Raw genomic sequence first — 20,635 nt, forward strand, 5'->3', positions numbered from 1 at the left:
TTCATCATTTGTTTTTTTAAAAAAACAAACGAGTTGCTGGTGAATAGCTCACATTGTATGCTTACAAACTATAAGCATTTTTAGGCAACGTCGGAAAAAACAAATGGGGCAAACTTACAGTATGCCATGTATACCCGATTCTAAAGTTAACTTAGATCCCAGAAAACAAAACTGGTTTTGCATTTAAAGTTCTATATATTTTAGAAACTCAATAAGCCCAACCTTATTTAACATCATAATTAATGAAATCATTAATGAAGTAAAACGAGCTGGAAGAGGATACCGAATGGGAGATAAAGAAATTAAAATTGTATGCTATGCTGATGATGCAGTGATCATGTCGGAAGACGAAGACCTACAGAGACTCCTGTATAAATTCAAACAGGTAGGAAAAAGGTTCAAAATGCAAATATCCATAAAGCAAAATATAACACACAATATCTAGCTAGAGAACCGAGAAGATGTAAACTAGCCATACTTACGATCAGAGTGTAGTGATGTCTTGTCTTAAAAACCTAAATAATGAATTGAAAGCTTAAACAACAAAGGCATCATTAATATCAGGAGCCCTGAGAGATTTAATCTGGCAGAATAGACATATGAGTACTAGGAGTAAGGTCAGAATATACACAACTTGCGTAAGACCGGTAATGATACGATATAGAAACTAGAGCGGAGAACGCAACAACTAAACGACTCTTAACAACAACAGAAATGCGAACTCTAAGATCAATAACAGGACATACGCTATTTGGCCGGAAGAGAAATGAAGAAGTAAGGGAAATATGTGAGATCCAAGAGGTAGAGATGGGCGAGAAGCCGAAGAAGAGAATGGAGAGACCATGTGGACAGAATGCCAGATGATCGGCTGGCAAAGATTGCGAAAGAGAAAAAACCAAATACATCTCTACCTCCCGGACGACTACCTATAAGATGATATGAAAGCTCGTTTTCAGCATAACTGCTCCTGGCTAACCATTGATGAAAACACACTTAGCTATCACGATAGGTATCTGTTGGGTGGTCTGCCTACCGATCTTCGCGAGTTTGGTTTATGCCACATGGTGTCTCCAGCACCTCTTGCGTATTCTATCCCATATCTATATTTCTAGTTCTTCTCTGCTATCCTGGCTTCTTATTCTACACCCTTGATAGTTCTTAGTATTTTCATTTTGGTCGTTCTCATTATTCTTTTCGTTGTTGATGTTTCAACTCTGGTTTCTATGGCGTACGTTAAAATAGGTCTTACTCATGTCTTGTACATCCTTAGGTTGCTTTTTGTACTGATCATTTTATTTCACCATATGATATCTCTCAGGTATCCTGGCTTTTCTCACTATGATGATTGCATCATCTGTATAGCATAATACTTTAATGGTGCGATTGTTTATCCTATATCCAGCTTTTACTTTTTTAATATTTTCAATGATTCGATGCATAATGATGTTAAACAGGGTAGGACTAAAACTGTCCCCTTGTCGTAAGCCCGTATTAATTTGCACTTCCTTAGACAGTCCATCGTTCGTTTTTAATCTTGTTCTACTCCTGCTGTTCAGTTCTTGTATAATACTTTGGTACCGGTAATCGGTGTTGATTTGGTCTAGAATCTTAATTACGCCATCTAGTTGCACCTTGTAGAATGCCTTGGTTAAATCCACAAAACAGAGAAATAGCTTATTAAATTCTATTGATTTTTCTATCATTTGGCGTAATATGAATATTGCGTCCACCCTTGATTGGACCTAAATTCTTGCTCGAATATTGGCACAACGGATTAGGAATGTTCTAGTCACATAATTTTGCAAGTAATCTAGTCGAGGAATTCGGAGAGACGTTTGACAACATCGCAGTCCTACTTGGACTTTTTTTTATGTTTTCTGTCTTTGTTTCGCGCATGCAATTATCAATATTTCTTTATCAGTTACATGGTTTTCTTATGGCCAGTGTTAGTTTTGCAACACCTGTATATGCTTGTCTGTTATATTTTGTGCCTAAAGTGGAAACTGTGGTGATAATTGAGTGAATAGGCATCATTTTATCTAAGTTCCTCCTTACAAAACGCAACTTTTTCCTTGGAATGATTAAATTAACAATCATTGATCATGAATCACGATATTTTGTATCAATTTTCAACAAAAAGTATGATTTAAGCAAAGTTAAGTATCTCAGAAACAGTTAGAGTTATGGAAATTTTGCAAGAAACCAAAAATGTTCAGATTGTGTTTCTGCACTTAGTGGACTACGTTTACCCCCACTTTGAATCGGGTAAACTCGGTCACAACTGGCATAGCGTTAGTTTCAAACTTAACCTGATTTTCTCTTTTTGTTTGTCACAACTGACAGACCGTTAGATTCAAATTTATATTTTTTTCTTTTTGTTTTTTGGACACTCTGTATATGTTTAATTGTGCTGCGGTTAGCACGTGGTGAAAGAGCAATTCAAGAGAAAAATGGTAGAGATATGGAATTTTCAAAATTTTGATGCAATTTCCAAATCAATGTCGAATATCTCGGAAAAGGTCAGAGTTACGCAGATTTTGCAATAGATCAAAAAAGTGCAGAATAACTTTTTGCACTAAGCGGACCAGGTTTACACGCACTTATAACCGCATAAACGCGGTTACAACTGACAGAGCATTAGTTTAAAATTTAACGGTTTTTCTTTTGGTTTTTTTTGAACACCCTGTTCAAGATAAACATTTTTTAGCTTTTCACAGTTGCCGACCTTTGCATGGTACCTTCCCTGATGCTAGACAAAGACTTTAAAGGACAGAGATAGTAGACTAGGAGGAGAGACATAGACAAATTATTAACATTGAGTTTGATCCCACCAATTTTCAAGAATGGTGTCCGCAGGGTGCCTGAAATTATAGACCAATTTTCCTATTGTCCATAGTTCCAAAAATTGTGGAAAAATGGTTGCGTTCTTCGAAGAGAAAAAGTACTTTTTCAATCGTCAATTGGTTTTAGAAAGGAAAAGAGTACAACCTTGGCTGTGTTGGACCTTGTCTCGCATATAATTGAGTCCTTTAACGGAGGTGATTTTGGCATAGCACTGTTCTGTGATCTCAGTAAGATTAAACTAAAAATTGGTTAATTATGGCTTTCTTTTGAGAGTGTTGGGTTCGTATCTTAAAGATAGAATACAGATGGAGAAGGTGATCAACATTGGTATCTTTGGACTTTTCCTAATCTATGTCAACAATATTACAGCAAAGCAAACTCCAGAGAGATACATCCAGTTTGCTGACGACACCCCGGTCTTCTTCTCATCTCCAGACTTGCAGTGTGCACTTCATGTTATGGTGAAGGAACTTGTATTGAACGAAAATAAGACCCAACAGGTCATGTTCTGGCTTATGAACCGTGATGATGATGTGATTTTACTACTTACTACCACCCTTATAATATAAAATTTGATATTTTTTCAAAGTCGTCAACATATTTGACCGACCGACCCAACCGTTCGTCTTTCAAAAGTTAATATACCTACCCACATGACATACGGTGAATTCGTATTTTAAAGCTTGTACTGGTTCGGGTCCGCCCCTGCCCAGACCCATTATTAGACCGTCGGACCTTGGAGCCCCAAAGCCGGAGCGGCACCTGTGCGGGGCTAATTACAAGGCGGCTTTGCTTACAAAGGCGCCTCGGTATTCTTGATTATGTCCAGTTTTACCTACCTACTCGAGGGGCCAGTAGCGGCACTATTTTCAAATTACACAATGCGAAAAAGGCCTTTCTAAGGTGTTACAATGTCCTGGAGCGAAGAATTTCAGCTGTTGATCAACTTGTTATAAATGGAATTCAGATTTTGTTTAGTTAATTGAAGGTCTGCTTTGCAAAGGTTTGTACTCAAGTACAGTTGTTTGTTTTATAAACTTAACTTAACCTCTAAAGACCTGACTTAAGCATTTCTTAGTTTCATTTATGACGCTTTAAATTTGTCTCCAATTGAGCTTTAACACTCAAATCAAAAAGTTTGTTGTTTATCTCATCAATTTTACAGAACAGATACTGTGGAAGTATTTACCAAAAATTAGTAAAGTATTACCACAGATCTTCAACATAATTAATAATTAAGGTATAACCCATGCTGATTTAAAGGATGTAGATGAATTTTTGGAATACATAATGAAGAAAATTTGTTAGAAAATTATATAGACTGTCGAAAAGTAGAAATGAGATAATGTAATCTACTTTGGTGGAAACAGATGATGAGATGAGTCGAGATTTACCAATTTCACCAATATCTCCAGTGCTACTGTTTCTACATTTTCAAGCAACACAAAATTTTCAAATACATAGTTTTTCTTTGTCTTACCTACAGTTTCAGAGTCTGTCCTCTTATCATCCACTAATTCATGTCTGTCCACTAAATTAGCTTGTTTTGGGTACAAGCTACTTTTATTTTAGCAAAAATAAGTAATAAAGCTTGTTTATGATGCTGTATGTAAAGATAAGTAGGAAATTATAGTTGAATACACATACTTGAACGGAAAAAATATTTATTTAAAAAGAATACCAAATGTTATTACACAAACACCACCAAGTGCAAAGATTCCTTACAACACTCTGCTCAATATGGTGTGTGGATGAATGATATCTTGGCCATGTCATTAAAATGGGAAAAGAAAACCAAACAGCGGAGAATCAAACTGACATGGATAGCATTTGGAAAACTGAGTCATATAGTTAAAAACCCTGATATTCCTATAAACCTTAAAACGAAGGGTCTTCAACGTCCTGCCTGTCGCAGCATATGGTCTTGAGACAAAGGCTCTAACCAAGAAGTACACCAACAACCTGAGGATAATGCAAAGGGCCATGGACCTGGCAATGCTCAACGTTAGTTTACGAGATAAAATCCATAACGAAGAAACAAGAAGAAGAACGAAGGTAGTGGACATAATAGAGCGAGTCGCTCTTTGCTTAAGTGGCAAAGGGTTGGGCATGTTGACTAAGTGTGGACAGATGAGTATCAAAGCTTGTACACTGAAGATCACGGCAAACAAAGAGGAGATGGTTGGATGATGGAAAGAGAATAGCGGGAGGAAGAAGGTACCATACAGCGAAAGACAGAAATGAAAGAGGCCTTTGTTCAGGAGTGGACAGAAAATGGCTGATGAAGAAGAAAGAAGAAAGGTGTTTTTTTTGTTGGAAATCAATCCCAATCCACTAACACGATTCTTCACTTTTCCGGTAAATTTCCAGACATTTTTGACATCGGCAATCAAGATAACATGCGAGTTACTAGAAAATTGTAAACCATCTTCGGTTATGCTTCGCCGGGAATTACCGAAGTTCTGTTTATAAAACATGTTCGCGAAGTTGTACTTGAGTATAAGATTGAGATTCGTTTATAAATACGGGCATAATTAATGGGGGAAAAACAGCAACATTTTTGAGTTTTTCAACCACTCATGTTAAATTATTAACTAGCTCAAAAAATAAGGATTTACATGTTTTGTTTGGCAACTTGGCAATGTTGATGCTTACTTTTAAAACTTTAACTTGCCTAATCCATTGTTTAATTTTGGTTGTCATATTCCGGACATTCAGAGAAAAAGCGTTTATTTATTGAATATTATGTTTGTGATGTTTTTAACTTAATCGTGTTTGCTTAACATTACTTCCACATTAAAATAATCAAAGTTTGAAGCAAAATAATGCAAAATCATAATAAATTATTTGAATTGGTTTTTTGAATACTTGGTTCCATTTTTTAATTTTAAAATGATTTTAAGGGTGGGTTTCCTCATACAAGATTACCTTACCTTACTACTGGTTGTTGTTTACGATTTTCAAGTTAATTCCTGCTCAAATCAGCTGAGAAACATGAGCTTTAGAAGCCTTATCAACAAAAACTAAAAAGTTAAGCTGAAACCACAAACATTATGGTTTTTAACGTTACATTGTAACGAGATATTATCGGGTGGTATCTGATTTGCCATCACCACAGGAACTTGTAACTTTTTACAATAATAATGATAAAGGCATATTGAATTTGCTGGATAAACAACACCTAATCAAATCCCGTAGATAACGCTTTACTAAAAAGCAATTCCATGCCGATATAATTTTTAAACATGAAACCGTTATTGTTTATTTATATTTAATTGCGGCGTTGGCTGGAACGAAGTGTATTACGGTGTTATAAACAAATCTTAATTGAGTAACTGAAGGCTAATAGTTCTGGCTTCTGGTGTCGAAATTAACAGAAATCAAAGATACACATCGATATTCTGAAAGCTCTAAAATTTTAGAGTAGACATAAATCAATTCGTGCACCTTCAAATGTATAAAATTTATGTAAATATTTTATCCCAAGCTATTTCGAGAATGTTTTTGTAGCGTGCTGATTGAAATCCAGGGAATAGATCACAAACTCGTCTGTGCGGTCTTTAGACCTAGTTCGCAATTTTTGTTAACATGCCAGATTCGTAGCTCTTTTAGAATTATACAATTATCCAGTTTTCGCTCTTTTTGACACCAAAGAATAAATAATTATTGCTTTTCTGGCCTTCCATCTACATTACGAAATTGAAAAGTCTCTAATTACGTCACGAGAGAAGGCGTCAGGATCATTTATAAAAATACTGGTGATCTAATATTGAAAAGCAAGACTTAATAGCACTGTAAGTAATAAACTGCATTAAATTTGTATTTTGAACCTTAAATACCACTATGGTAGACTAACTGACTTTTAAATAAAAGTTTACATTTATTTCTAATAAAAATTACAAAGTACAACAAAAAAATATTGACACTAAACTGCATGATCAATCTTTACTTTTAACCAAATTCTACTTTTGACATAAATATATGGTCTAAGTTGTCTAAATTATGTCATATTGATTAGAGTACAAATACCTTTAGACTTTGAAAACTTTGTTTTATCAAAAATCTACCCAAATTAGTCTTTGACGTCCAAGTTAATGTTAAGTTATAAAAACAGTAAACGTTTTTACTAAAAGTTATAATTCGGTTAAAAATCTGTTGGTCTGTTGGCCAAAAATGTTTATTGGATTCAAATTGGAAACTAATAACTGTATAACTTTTTTTATATTATTCGAGGTGTTCTATAAAATTTGCCCGGTAAAAGCAATATTTTTACAATAAGCAAACACTCACATAAACTTTTATTGCCCTGTTTATAGAAGTGTTTCTCCCTGCGGCATTTGAAAGTTATATTATTAAATATCGCATCGAAGCCTTATCAACAACGTTTATCAGCAAATTTGTGGTAATACGCTTTGTCGGCAAATAGACCGTACATCGAGGTTTTTTTTTTATTATAGTAAGGCATTTACGGTGTACGTCTTCATTTTGCTATATTTACTGCTTAGTAATTTTTTGTGTTTGTCCAGTCAAAAAAAACACATTTCACCTTCACTCTCTGTCGTAAATTATTATTATTATCCAAATTTGCTGATCATATTTGGCGTTAATCCATCCGGGAAGGAAGAGGATGATTAAGCATTGTTTAAAAAGTACATACATATTTGACTGTTTACAAGTCATATATTTGGATAACTTTATCAGTTTTGGAGGAAACAGAACGGATGTGAACGATAAAAATCGGAAATTTCTTGGTAATCATTATGCAGCAGTCGTCGGCCTAAATTAATATCATCAACTAATACAAAAACTTAAAATTGATAAATCTAGAAATAAATGTATCATCTACATTTATTTAACCAAATATGTACTCGAAAACACTAAACACTTATCATTTATTTATATAATCTTTTAATTGGTGAAGATAATCGTTAATTAATTTAAAAGCTTTTCGTGTTCCTGTATATGCCTCTTTACGATAAAAGGAAATCGACTTATATCAGTTACCGTATAATCATGATAATTGACGACTCTAAAACGGAATAAAACTTAAGAATGTTTATCTATCGGTGATGGTACTTATATGCAATGAAATCAATAACAAATATTAGCAATATTCAAATATACGTATATGGGTGTTTCTATCAATTATACAACTAGCACACTCTAATATACTGTACTTATAAGTTATATCACTTTTTCCTCAAAAATGGTATTTGTGCAGCAAATTGACCTTGTCACAGCAAAACCTGTTTTGATGGATTATTTAAAAACTACAAATTTTAAGTTTTAATGTCACTTGTATTTCCAAGGGACTTTTAGTAATTCTTGGGGCTCTTTAAAATCTATCTAATCTATTTTTTCCGAAAAACACTTTCTAACCTAACCTAACCTATAGGGGAAATAGATTAATTAAAAACGATTGATTTGATTGCAAAATTTAAGAAATGCTACATGAAAGATCTGCAAGTTTTTATACTTTTTGTCCATTCCAAGTTTTTCTTTTTGTTTTTTAAACATCCTGTATATGTTCAAACATGTTGCAGTTAGAATCAGGTGAAATATCAGTTCAAGGAGAACATTTTGAGCTTTTTACAGCTGCTGAAACACGAAAAATGGCGGAGATAAAAAACTTTTAAAAATGTGGGTGCAATTTTCAAAAAATGTCGAATATCTTGGAAACAGTGAGAGTTATGGAAATTTTGCAAGAGACCAAAAATGTTCAGAATAACATTCTGCACTCAGTGGACTAGTACACCCACTTAGAATCAGCTAGACGCGGTTACAACTGGTAGAGCGTTAGTTTCAAAGTTAACTGTTTTTCGACCCTGTATCCCTGTAATATGCTCAATCGTGTTGCGGTTAGCACGAGGTGAAAGAGCAGTTCAAAGAGAATATTCTGAGTTTTTTACAGTAGCTGAAATCTCAAAAATGACGGCGATACGAAATTTTAAAGTTTTGATGCACTTTCCAAAAAAAAAGTTTCAAAAGTCGAATATCTCGAAAGCGGTTAGAGTTATGGAAATTTTGCAAGAGACTAAAAATGTTCAGAATGTAGCTGCTAAATTAGAGGATTTAAAGAAACTGTCTAAAATTTTGTACTCAGAAGACCAACTGTATTCAGCATACCACTTAAATAATGCTTTGTGGTTTTATGCAGTATTTCAAACTTGGCCGACCATTCATCATCATTTATTGATATAATAATACCAAATTACACAAAAACATACTTTGGCGTTCAAAAATGAATAGATTATATAAAACAGGTTAGTTTCTCTTATTTTTTTATTTAAGTAAAGTTTCCAGAATAGGATTTTATTAAAATTAAATTTAGTCTTTTCTTGGAAAGCTCTGTTTTGGACATTCATTGGTTATTCTCCCTGGTTCAACATGTATATAACTTTTTTTACTTTAGCTACATACTTGAGCTTATGTATATGGATATGGACAAATACATGTATAACATGAATCAATCAGTTCTTTTCTAAAAGAACATAATGGGCATTAATTATCAGAATTACAGGTGTATTTAATAGTCTTGATGCGATTATATTTATATGGCAAATTCTGGTGTTCAAATTCAGTATTCAGATAGATTTTACTCAATTAACACCAAGATTTCATACTTCAGATGGGCCGAAAAGATATCTCAAAGCACCTTCTAGGTTGTAAGTGATTCATACCTCATATTTTACTTGTTTTAAATTTTTTCCTTTGACAATGCACTGTTCGTAAATTTAAACTATACATAATTTAAATCATTATTCTCTTTACAACAAAAATTACATCAAGCAAGAAAAACTTGAAACTAATAAGTTTAAAGCACTAAAAAGGCATTTTTGCTATCCATTAGTGGGAAGATGGAAGAGTACTAATACCTACATTAATGTTAAAAAGTAGAAGTGAAATTTGTACAACTGTGATTATATTAATAACATTATACATGGGACAAAGTCTTACATCCACTGCGTTTTACCATTTTATGGCTTTTCAGAATAAAACCGTCATTTCAACCAAATTAAATCTGAAGAACAGCATCATATGGCACAACGTGCCAGTTACTGAAATTCATTAACCACGAATAAATCCCTACATCGTCTTTCAGAGATCAGATTTAAGTTTATTATGTTACAAAACTTATTGAAAAACACCCTATATAGCCATTTACCTAACATCCATACTTACGACCTTTTCTAAGTAAACATTTATTGTTACAGCTGAGACCTTACGAGCCATTTATCGAGCTGCAATGCTCCAAATATATCCGCCTCTTTGTGTGCTCGGTTTTTGTCCCAATGTGTTCTGAGCACGTCAGAAGCCCAATACAAGCGTGCAAGGGTCTTTGTGAAAAAATCAAAGACGACTGTTTGGAACCTCTAGAAAAGATGGGATTGTCGTGGCCTCAAGAATTAAACTGTTCAAGGTATGTAAATTTTTTGTAAGCACAGAATTGAGCTAAAGATGATTTTTCTACAGCTTTCCTGAGCCACCAGTGTTGTGCATGCAACAGCCAGATGAGGAGCAACCACCTCAAACCCATTATTTTACGGCAGAAGATATTGGGTTCAATATTAACTGTCCTCCTAATACCGCTGCTAGTGGAGGCAAGTGTGTTCCAGTTTGCAAGAGTAAACAGCATTACGACCAGGCAGAAGTAGCTACTTTTGAGGTAAGAATTTCTACTTAAATATAATTTAAAACTATTTTTAATGACGAAACTTTGTTTTACCAGATATGGGTAGCGGTGTGGTCTATAATGTCGTTGGTGTTCACAACGTTTGGCTTAATCACCTTTGTTCTTCAGCCTAAAAGGTTTAGATGGCCTGCCAGACCAATTCTCTACCTTACCTCATGCGGTTTTGTTACCTCTACTATTTATCTTATTCGGTGGATTGAAGGGCCTTACACATGCACTGGTAAGACTACCTATAAAGCAGTTTGTGTAAATTTATCCATAAACAACCAACCATAGAACCGCGTAAAAGACCGATCAATAAACCCAGTATTATAAAAAATATTTTAATGTAACTGACAGAGAAACATTGATAATTACATACGCGAGACAAAGACATAAAATCTAAAAGAAGTCAGTTGACGGAAAGTTTGCTGCGATGTTGTCAAACGTTTCTCTAAATTCGTCGACTAGATTACTTACCAAATTAACTTTGTGACTAAAACATTCCTAATCATTTCCATTTATTTTGATAATGTATTTGCAATAAGTGTCCCGAGTTTAGTTCGGTTTTTGAAAGAGTGTCAATAGAGCAGTAACTAAATTATGTACCTAATTCAATGGATGAATTCAGATAGGCTTCTGGCAACATTGCCCCAAAGTTAGCATGCAATTATGTTTCTCTGTTAGTTACACAGCCAGATTTAGTTTGACCACAGCTGTAAATGTATGATAATTTTTTACTTTGTTCAATATGAACTAATTATTTGTTAAGAATGTGGTGTCATTAGACACTTTATTGTCCGCGTAGGTTCTGAAACACTACTGTCAAGGGATATTCTAGTAACACCCTTTAGAAGTCGTAGTTGAATGCCTCACCATCCAAGTGTCCCAAAATTAAACGAATGTTTTAAATTGGTACTAATTTTCCTGTTGCATTCCCCCAAAATGTCAATTGAACACTTAATTTGTTTGCTTTCGGTCTGAACCACTTTTGGACATTATAGAGGGGTATCCTAGTAATACTCTTTAATAGTTGTAGTTTAATGCCTCACCGTCCAAGTGTCCCAAGATGAAATTCATGTTCTAAATTTATACTGATTTTTGTGTTGTGTTCCTATAAAATGTTCATTGGCCACTTAATTCGTCCGCGTTCATTCTTCAGACAACTGAACATTGGGCATTTTATATACGAGAAAAATCCGTATAAATTTAGAATATTTAAATTTAATATTGGGACACTTGGATAGTGTAATGGTAATGGTAGGTGTGGATGGTGACAGATGTACTGCGACCTGATTAGATCTATTGTACCCCATCTTCTTCTACTATCTCAAGGTTTCCTTGTTCATAGCAGCCCCTCAAGATTTAGTTCCTTTAGGAATTTTAGGATCTTGAGTGGGTCTGTTCGAGGTATTTCTTCCACAGCCAGCTGGTGTAATCCCAGTGTGTTTAATCTTCTGTGGCGTACAGCATAACACTCCAGCAGGATGTGGTGGAGTGTTTCTGGTTCTTCTCCGCAAAACCTGCAGGTACTGTCCTCTTCTAGGCCTAGCTTCCTTAGGTGTTCTCTGAGTCGACAATGACTCGTTAGAAACCCCGTTAATGCCTTGAGACTAATTTTGCTGAGGTTAATCAGTGTCTTCGATCTTGCTCGGTTAAAATTGCCGAGGAGATCTTTGGTCTGCCTCAGTCCTGGAAGTCTTTGCCAGTGCGTTGCTCTCAGTTCTTCTTCAGCTTTATTAAGTACTTTCTGGACATATGATTTTCCAAGGCCGCAGAGTGGTTCTGGCCCGATTAGTGGCGCTGATGCTTCTTTTCGTGCCAGAGTATCTGCTTATTCGTTACCCTCTACTCGGACGTGCCCTGGAACCCAGAGAAGGGTTACCTTGCTGTTCCTTCCTAGATCATTGAGCTTTCCTAGGCACTCCAGAACCATTATTGAGTTGATGTTAGATGAGCTCAACGCTTTGATGGCTGCTTGGCTCTCGGAGGATCGCAATTGCCTTGTTCCGGTATTTCCTGTCGAGGTTAAACTGAATACACCTTTCTATGGCGTGAATTTCCGCTTGAAAAATGCTAGGGAACTGGCCCATGGGTTCGGAGTATTTGGTGCGAGGCCCGTAGACTCCTGCTCCAGTCCCATCGGGAGCTTTAGGTCCGTCCGTATACCATATTATGGTATTTTTTCCCGATGTTTGAATGGATTCTCTGCTCCCATCTCTCTTGGTGCTCAGTTCCGTTCAAAATTGTTTTTCGAAATTAAACTTCCTGATGATTTCGTCGGTTGGGAGATCGGCGAGGTGTGCACTGCCATTAGTTAAGTTTTCGTCGTTGAGGCGAATATTTCTCAAGTGCTGAAGTCTTGTTCTCCTGGTGAAAGGTACCACTGTGGTTTTTGATCAGTTGATTCTCAATCCCACTGATGAACACCATCTTATGGTGGTCTCTAGCTTCCTTTCTACGAGATCACAGAGGGTTCCTTCGAATTTGCCTTTGGTCATAATGACTATGTCGTCAGCATAGCCAAGACAAGTTACTCCGTTACCGGTAAGAATTCAGAGAGATGGTGTGGCATTGAACTCCGACCACTGGAGAGTATTACTAGGACACCCCTCTATAATGTCCAATAGTAATTCAGAACGTACATGAACGAATATAGTATCCAATGGCACCATATTCTTGACAAATGGTTGAGCAAACTTGGCATAATGACATCGTTTTATGCACATAGGCTTTTGTATACACGGTTCTTTGACTGGTCGTTTAATGATAATTTCACATAATCTATAAAAGCAAGCATTAGATTTGATAGAGTATTTGATAACAATTTATTTGCAGGACATTTCGCCTACGAAAAACCGGCAGAAAGTCTGTCGTGCGTAGGAATTGCCTTAATTCTTCTCTTCTGTGATATCGCCTACACATTGTGGTGGACAGTATTTTGTTTGGTCTGGTTCCTGAGTGCGATGAAGGAATGGTCAACCGAAGCCATCGAGAAAGTTTCTACCAGACTGCACGCAATCGTGTGGAGCTTCTCGGCAATACCGATGTTTTACGTGCTCATGTCAAACCATATCAGCATCAACCACCTATCAGGATTTTGCGAGGTTGCCAACAAAGTGTTGGTGCTTTTCCAGTTATTTTTTATGGTAATCAGTAGCATTCTAGCTGTTCTCACTTCGGTGGCGTTAAAAAATGTTCGGAAAACCTTGATTGTTGCTGGTAGTAGCCCGGTGAAGCTTGAACGTTTATTCTACAGACTTTTGGTGATAAGCATCGGAATAAGTGTGCCTTATTTGATGTACCTGATGTGCCAGTTTTACAATAATTTTACTTTGACATTAGTTAAACTAGTGTTACGGCAGACGAGTATTATTTTTGCTACTTTATGGGTGTATAGCCCGAAAACGTTTGAGATGTGGAGAGACTTGATTTGCATTTGTCGAAAGTCGAGCGATGAAAACTCGAATCAAACTAAAAACACTTTATCTAGTTTGTTGTCTAAAATAATTAGGAACCGAGAAGCAAATAACAAACACTCCGGCGCTGCACTTATTACTTGTAACAAAAGTATACTTATTATTGAAGAAAAGAAAACTATTTTTGATCTATTTTTTGCCAGTACATCTCACAATGCGCCTGTAACTAGAGTATGAGTGAAAATAAATTACACTGTCTGTGAATTATTCAAACTCAGTTAATCAACGTTAAAAAAAGCAAAATAGAACTTACCATATATATTGAAAACTAACCTAATATGGAACTAAATCCGTGACTACTCTGATTTAGTTGCATTTCAAACAATTGTGCCTAAATGTAAATTAATATTTTATCGATGTAAATATAAATTGTATATGAATGTTGTAAAATAAACTGTTCTATTTATTGTAAAATTTCTGATGTGATATTAGATGTTAATTATTTTTATACTATTTTGTAGTTATCCAGTTATGTTTTAGTAACTATGCCTTTGAAGCCTGTACATGACAAATAAAAGTAATTTTTCTAAATACTTCAGCGTTTTTTGTATCGTTGGTTTTACCGTGCAGGGGTAAGTATGGAAACCCCAAAAAAACTAATGTTTTCATCAGCATTCAATTAAAAAATATCAAAAATTTCCTGACAGAACCTGAGAACAATGTCGTACCGTCATTATAAACTGCTTGTTAAAAAGAATGGGACAGCAAAATTTTCGGTCTTTTTGAAGGGGCTGTTTTTTCAAAGGGATTCACTCGATTTTAATATATTTTTTTGAGGAATTCCCCTTTCTGATGACTTAAATGATCTTTTTGAAAGTTGCCACAGAGCCGAGTATATAGGATGTGACTGAGGTATAGACAAAAAAAGATAAATTAAATATTAAACAGGGTGACCCAAAAAAAAACAAACTTTGAAAACAAAATTATATGTTTTTACATAAATCTTAGCATGTTTAGTAATTTTTATGATAAATAATGATATTGGATAAAGAAGCACACTATTTGTTTGATAATCCAATTCATATCTCGTTTTTGCCAGTTTGGCGATTAAAGACCGTTTACATAATTGGAAAATTTTTAAAATGGTTATTTTTACTTCTTTTAGAAGCAATTTTTTTTTACCAGCAAAATGAGATTAGTAAAATTACATTTCAATTTATCCACTTTAGGTGAACATTTATAAACCCCGTTCTATAGGGTGGGTTAAAAAAATCATACAAAATATGTATCTTTATTCGGTAAATTTAATCAAAAATGACGGTTTTTAATTTAAAAAAAGCCAGGTCCACAGCATTTATATCCAATGACTTTGCGGACTACAAACCCATTTGTTCTTAATACCTTGTCGGTCCCCCAGCAGTTCGTTGCAACTCTGCAACCCTTTTTGGCATGCTATCCACCAACTTTGCAATAAAATTTTGGGGAATTGCCTCCCATTCAACCATCACCACTTCTGCTAACTCGTTCAAATATTGATACTCAACACTAAGATTTACGATAAAACGTATGATTTTATTTTGATTATTTTTATTTCTTGGTTCATTCTATATGAATGCAGTTCATATGTAAATATTATATAAGTTCGTTTAGTAATATTATACAGGGTGGTCCAGTTTTAAATGTCAATAATTCACCAATCGATAGCCCATCAAAAAATAAGTTGACATGCATTATGCCATTTTCCTGTAGAACGCTTCCTAAGGAAGACACAGACCTCCAAAGTTGCTACAACTGTCAGACCGTTTGACCAATTTTGATCAAATTATTTGGAACAAGCAATTATCAAATGAGTACTCGTTATGTCATGTGAATGACATTATTTTCAATTTTTGAGTCTTAAAGCACAGTGAAGCGTCTAGAAGTCAATTTAATACTAACAAAGCGTAAAATGGCATGTTTAAGCCTATGGTAAATGTAAAAATAGTTTTTTAAGTCTGCTATGTCAAAAACTTGCTGTAGATAACTCTAAAACTCGATTTTCCAGTTTTAAAACCCTAAAAATAGTCCAGAGTTCTAAGAAAATGAAAAGCAAAGTAAAAAACATTAAAAGTTAGTCTTCAAGTCTATTTTCAGGAATCTAATGTCAATATCCAGTATTTAAGACTAAAATATTGAAATGTATTTTCAAATTATGAAAACTTACTTCGAATGCAAATTTTAAACTTTTGATGTCACTTTTTTATTGGGTTAGAGTCACTTTTTGATGTTCGTCAATTTTCAATGTTGAAATATGTGAATTTGTAGTCAAAAATTTTAGATAAATTAGTTTTTCATGGCTACAATTCCATTTTTACTACTAAAGTTTTTCAACTGATCTGAAAACTATAACGACTGACTACAAAGACAGTTTTAAGCCTTTCAAGTCAATTTTCACAGTTTCCAAGTCAATTGTCAAGGCTAAAGTCTTTCAATTTGCCTGAAAACTGTGAAAACTGCATACAAAGACAATTTTTAAGCCTCTCAAGAAAATTTTCATCGTTTCAAAGTAAATTTACTGGTTAATAAGTCAATTTTCAAAACTAAAGTCTTTCAATTTCTCTGGAAACTATGAAAACTGACTACAAAGACATTTTTTAAGCTTCTTAGGTCAATTTTCACCGTTTTCAAGACAATTCTTAAGTTGGATTGGGTTGGTTTTGGGTCTTTGAACGTAATAACTCAATTATCTCGTAAACAAAGTTTCAAATCAGAATTTTATACAAGATACTTATTTTGTTAAATTGAACAAGTAAAGTAAAAAAAAAATAAACTTTTGAAAAATATCCAGTGACGTAGAGAATAAGATAGAAAAATTAACAGACAGAGACAGTTTCGACAAACTGAACTTTTATGGACTGTATTTTCCTTGAGAAGCATTTTTTAAGAAAATGACATAATGTATGTTAACTTATTTTTTGATGGGTTATCCAATGGTGAATTATTGACATTTAAAACTGGACCACCCTGTATAAATTGAGTAATTTTAAGTGTAATTTGGAAGGAAAAAAGTGCAAATTTGAAATGATATTTCTGAAATATCTAAGTTATATTGTTCACATATTGTGTGGCAGACTCAACAATGGCCTAAAGACTGGACTAGATCGGTTTTTATTCCAATCCATAAACAAGGATCTACAAAGAAATTCTAAAACTACCGGACGATAGCATTAATATCGCACGCTAGCAAGATTTTACTCAGAATAATCGACTACAAAAGTATTTGCTACCTCAGATGCCTCCTGAACAAGCCGGCTTCATTCATTAAGGGCAGAGGGAGCAGAGACCAGATAATTAACACCCGCCAACTAATAGAAAACGCACGAGAGTTTAATGTCCCTATGCTTTCTAGACTACAAGAAAGCCTTCGATTGTGTAAGATGGGAGAGTCTGTGTCAAGTGCGGAATGAAATGGGAGTCCCAGGCCACCTGGTAATCATTACCAGTATGTACGAGAATAATGACGCAATTGTCAACCTGGATAATAAAACATCGGATTCTTTCAAAACGCAAAGAGGACTGCGCCAAGGGTACATATTGATGTCACCCAGACTGTTCAATGCCTATGGTGAATACATAATGAGACGCGCCCTAGATTTGGAGGAATCATGATCAATGGTAAAATGCTAAACAATCTTTGATACGCGGACGATACCACTCTAATAGCAAAGAATCAATGGCCCGAATGCTTGGACGGGTGGCTGATGAGAGCCGGACTCTTGGTCTGGAGATTAACTGCGACAAAACCCAACTCATGGTAATTGATAGAAGTAACGCAGTACAGATAAACAATCTGCCTCCAAATATCGAAACGGTTAATGACTTCATCTACTTGGGATCTTTAATAACGAACACAGGGGGCTGCGAGGCGGAGATAAGAAGACGTATAGCACTATCGCGGGCAGCTATGGTGAGCCTGGGAAAGATATGGACAGACAGAGGGATAACCAAAAAGACAAAAATGGCTCTGGTGAGACCTTTGGTGTTCTCTATATTTTCGTATGGATCCGAGTCATGGACCATTAAGGCGGCTGATAGACGCATTTGAAATGTGGTGCTGGAGAAGAATGTTGCGCATTCCATGAACGGCTAGAAGAACAAACGTGTCAATTCTTTATGAACTCGACATCACGGATCGACAATCTACCGTCTGCCGCAGACGAATTTCCGATTCTTCAATATTTTGGACACATCACACGCAGAAATGAGGATAACCTAGAGAAACTTATAAGATTTGTTTCTGCAGCAATCCATTGATTACATTTTACGGATTTACGGCAAAACTATAAATTGAAAGGCTTATTTTTATGTTTCTCGTTTTATGTAATTTTGTTTTACGGAAACAAAACTATGAATCCATCTTAAGACTCGATAAAGATTATTGTGAAATCCAAAAAATACTTTTGCGAGAAATTGTGTTAGACGTTTTTCATTTTTTGACTACACCTCAGTCACACCCTATCACCTGTCATACTCAGATGTTATTTGAAATTTTACTGCTATTTTAGTTAAGGTTCAATTTTTCCTTAGTGACTTACCTGAGTTTTTCCATAATTTAGAAGTATGAAGTAATATTTATACTGTTTTTCTCCTTTGTTTACTACTGAAGTTTTAGGATTTATTTTTCATTTTCATTAGCTTTATTTTTCTAACTTTGAATCATAGATAATAACAATCATAACATTCAAAAAAAGACCCCACAGAAAATGGACCTGGGCCAGCCCGGATGGAATTACAAAAAACGAAATAGACTACGTGCTAACACCAAATAAACATATCGTCCAAGATGTTGACGTCCTCAACTCCTTTACTACCGGCAGCGACCACAGATTAGTCCGGTGCAGGATTGCATTAAACACAAAATTGGAAAGAGCAAAAAAATTCAACAGCACGCAATACCGTCTAGATCCTGGTACAAGAGACAACAAGTCAATATATAGCAAAAGGTTGACAGAACGACTAACAAAGGAAACAATATCATTACACGAGAGCTTGGACGAAACGAACAATAGAATAGTAAAAACATTGAAAGAAACAACCGCAAGTTTAGTAACATCAAAAACTAAAAGAATAGAAAAGTTTACAACACAAACCAAACAGCTGCTGGAAAGAAGGAGAGAGCTCATTAAAGACAACAAAAGAAATACAGTAGAGTATGCCGAATTGAACAAAACAGCAAGGAAAATGGCCAAACAGGACATACAAAAGCATCAAGAGAATCGAATAGAGGAGTTGATACAGCAAAACAGAGGTCTAAACATCTTTAAAAAGGAAGACGCATACAAAAAAGGAATGACCAAATTGAGAGACGAACAAGGTAACATAACAGAAGATCGAAGAGAGATACTCAAGATAACAGAGAAGTTCTACACAGGTCTGTACGAATCCAAAATAGACAATGAGGATGTTAGAAGAGCAAACAATGATCAGGAAAACAAGATATGTAACGTTGGCTCCGAGGATCTCTACCAGAGATTGTAGAGGAAGAAATTGAAAAAGCTTTAAATCAACTAAAAAACGGAAAGGCGGCAGGCGACGACAACATCATACCGGAAATGTTGAAGGAAGGTGGAAGCCTACTGATAAGTGAGCTTAAATCATTATTTAATACATGCCTAACCGAGGGAAGAATACCACAGGATTGGAACACCGCGATAGTCATACTGATATATAAGAAAGGCGATCCAAGCAACCTAGAAAACTATAGACCAATCAGCCTACTATCACAGATCTACAAGCTTTTTATGAGAATAATAGCAAACCGCCTTGAATACAAACTCGACGCATACCAACCCTATGAGCAGGCGGGCTTCAGGAAAGGCATGAGTACAATAGAGCATCTCCACACCGTAAGGACACTGAAAGAAAAAGTAACGGAATATAACATCCCATTATGGATCGCCTTCATAGATTTTACAAAGGCCTTCGACACAGTTGAATTCTGGGCAATCATCAGGTCAATGAAAAATGCAACAATAGACCAACGATATATTGACATTATACAGACACTAAATGACAACTCAAAAATGAAAGTAAGGCTATATGAAGACACCGAGGGAATCACAATTAAAAGAGGCGTTAGACAGGGAGACATTGTGTCACCCAAATTGTTTACACTGTTGCTAGAAGACGCCTTCAAGAGCCTACACTGGGAAGACAGAGGAATTAATATATCGGGAGAAAAACTAAGTAACCTAAGATTTGCTGTCGACATTGCCATTTTTGCCCCAAACAATGAAGAATTACAACACATGCTTATAGAACTACAACAAGAAGCAAGAAAAGTAGGCCTAGAAATGAACATTTCTAAAACCAAATTCATGACAAACCAACGGACAAACATAGAGAGTATAAATGTGCTGGGACAACAGGTAAAGAAGGTGAACTCTTATGTCTACCTAGGTCAAGAGTTAACATTGGGTAAAGCTAATCAAGAACTTACACCAAAGATCAATAGAACGAAAAATGATAGGAATAACGCTTAAAGACCAAAAAACCAATGAGTGGATAAGAAATAGAACCAAGGTAGTTGTTGCAACCAACATGTTGCCCGAAACAAAAACAACTGGAGCGGAAAAATAACAAGATGGAGACCTTGGGGGGAGAAAAGAAGCACCGGCAGACCACAACAAAGATGGTATGATGACATCAAAAGAAGAGCCGG

At 35.3% G+C, this 20,635-nt stretch overlaps 2 protein-coding genes and 1 long non-coding RNA gene across 3 annotated transcripts in view; all 3 read left to right on the forward strand.

Annotated features, from left to right (window-relative positions):
• Nucleotides 1-14,528, forward strand: part of LOC145725569 (frizzled-4-like) — a 29,393-nt gene extending 14,865 nt beyond the window's left edge. The window contains exons 2-5 of the mRNA XM_081974368.1: nucleotides 10,059-10,264; nucleotides 10,318-10,510; nucleotides 10,574-10,757; nucleotides 13,355-14,528. Of these exons, the coding sequence (XP_081830494.1) occupies nucleotides 10,059-10,264; nucleotides 10,318-10,510; nucleotides 10,574-10,757; nucleotides 13,355-14,172 (1,401 nt within the window). The 3' untranslated portion in view covers nucleotides 14,173-14,528. The remainder of the gene's footprint in view (nucleotides 1-10,058; nucleotides 10,265-10,317; nucleotides 10,511-10,573; nucleotides 10,758-13,354) is intronic.
• Nucleotides 1,025-3,432, forward strand: LOC145725577 (uncharacterized). Its single transcript, XR_014177352.1, has 2 exons — nucleotides 1,025-2,519; nucleotides 2,708-3,432. It is a non-coding gene; the product is annotated as an uncharacterized LOC145725577 (long non-coding RNA).
• Nucleotides 14,529-17,647: 3,119 nt separating the features above from the next.
• LOC145740240 (uncharacterized) lies at nucleotides 17,648-19,452 on the forward strand. Its single transcript, XM_081995644.1, has 2 exons — nucleotides 17,648-17,881; nucleotides 18,637-19,452. Exons 1-2 carry the CDS (start codon nucleotides 17,648-17,650, stop codon nucleotides 19,450-19,452), a joined length of 1,050 nt encoding a protein of 349 aa, XP_081851770.1.
• Nucleotides 19,453-20,635: the final 1,183 nt, after the last annotated feature.

Source organism: Ips typographus, linkage group LG1 (assembly GCF_016097725.1).
Source record: "Ips typographus isolate SLU linkage group LG1, UJ_Ityp_2.0, whole genome shotgun sequence".
NCBI classification, from domain to species: domain Eukaryota; kingdom Metazoa; phylum Arthropoda; class Insecta; order Coleoptera; family Curculionidae; genus Ips; species Ips typographus.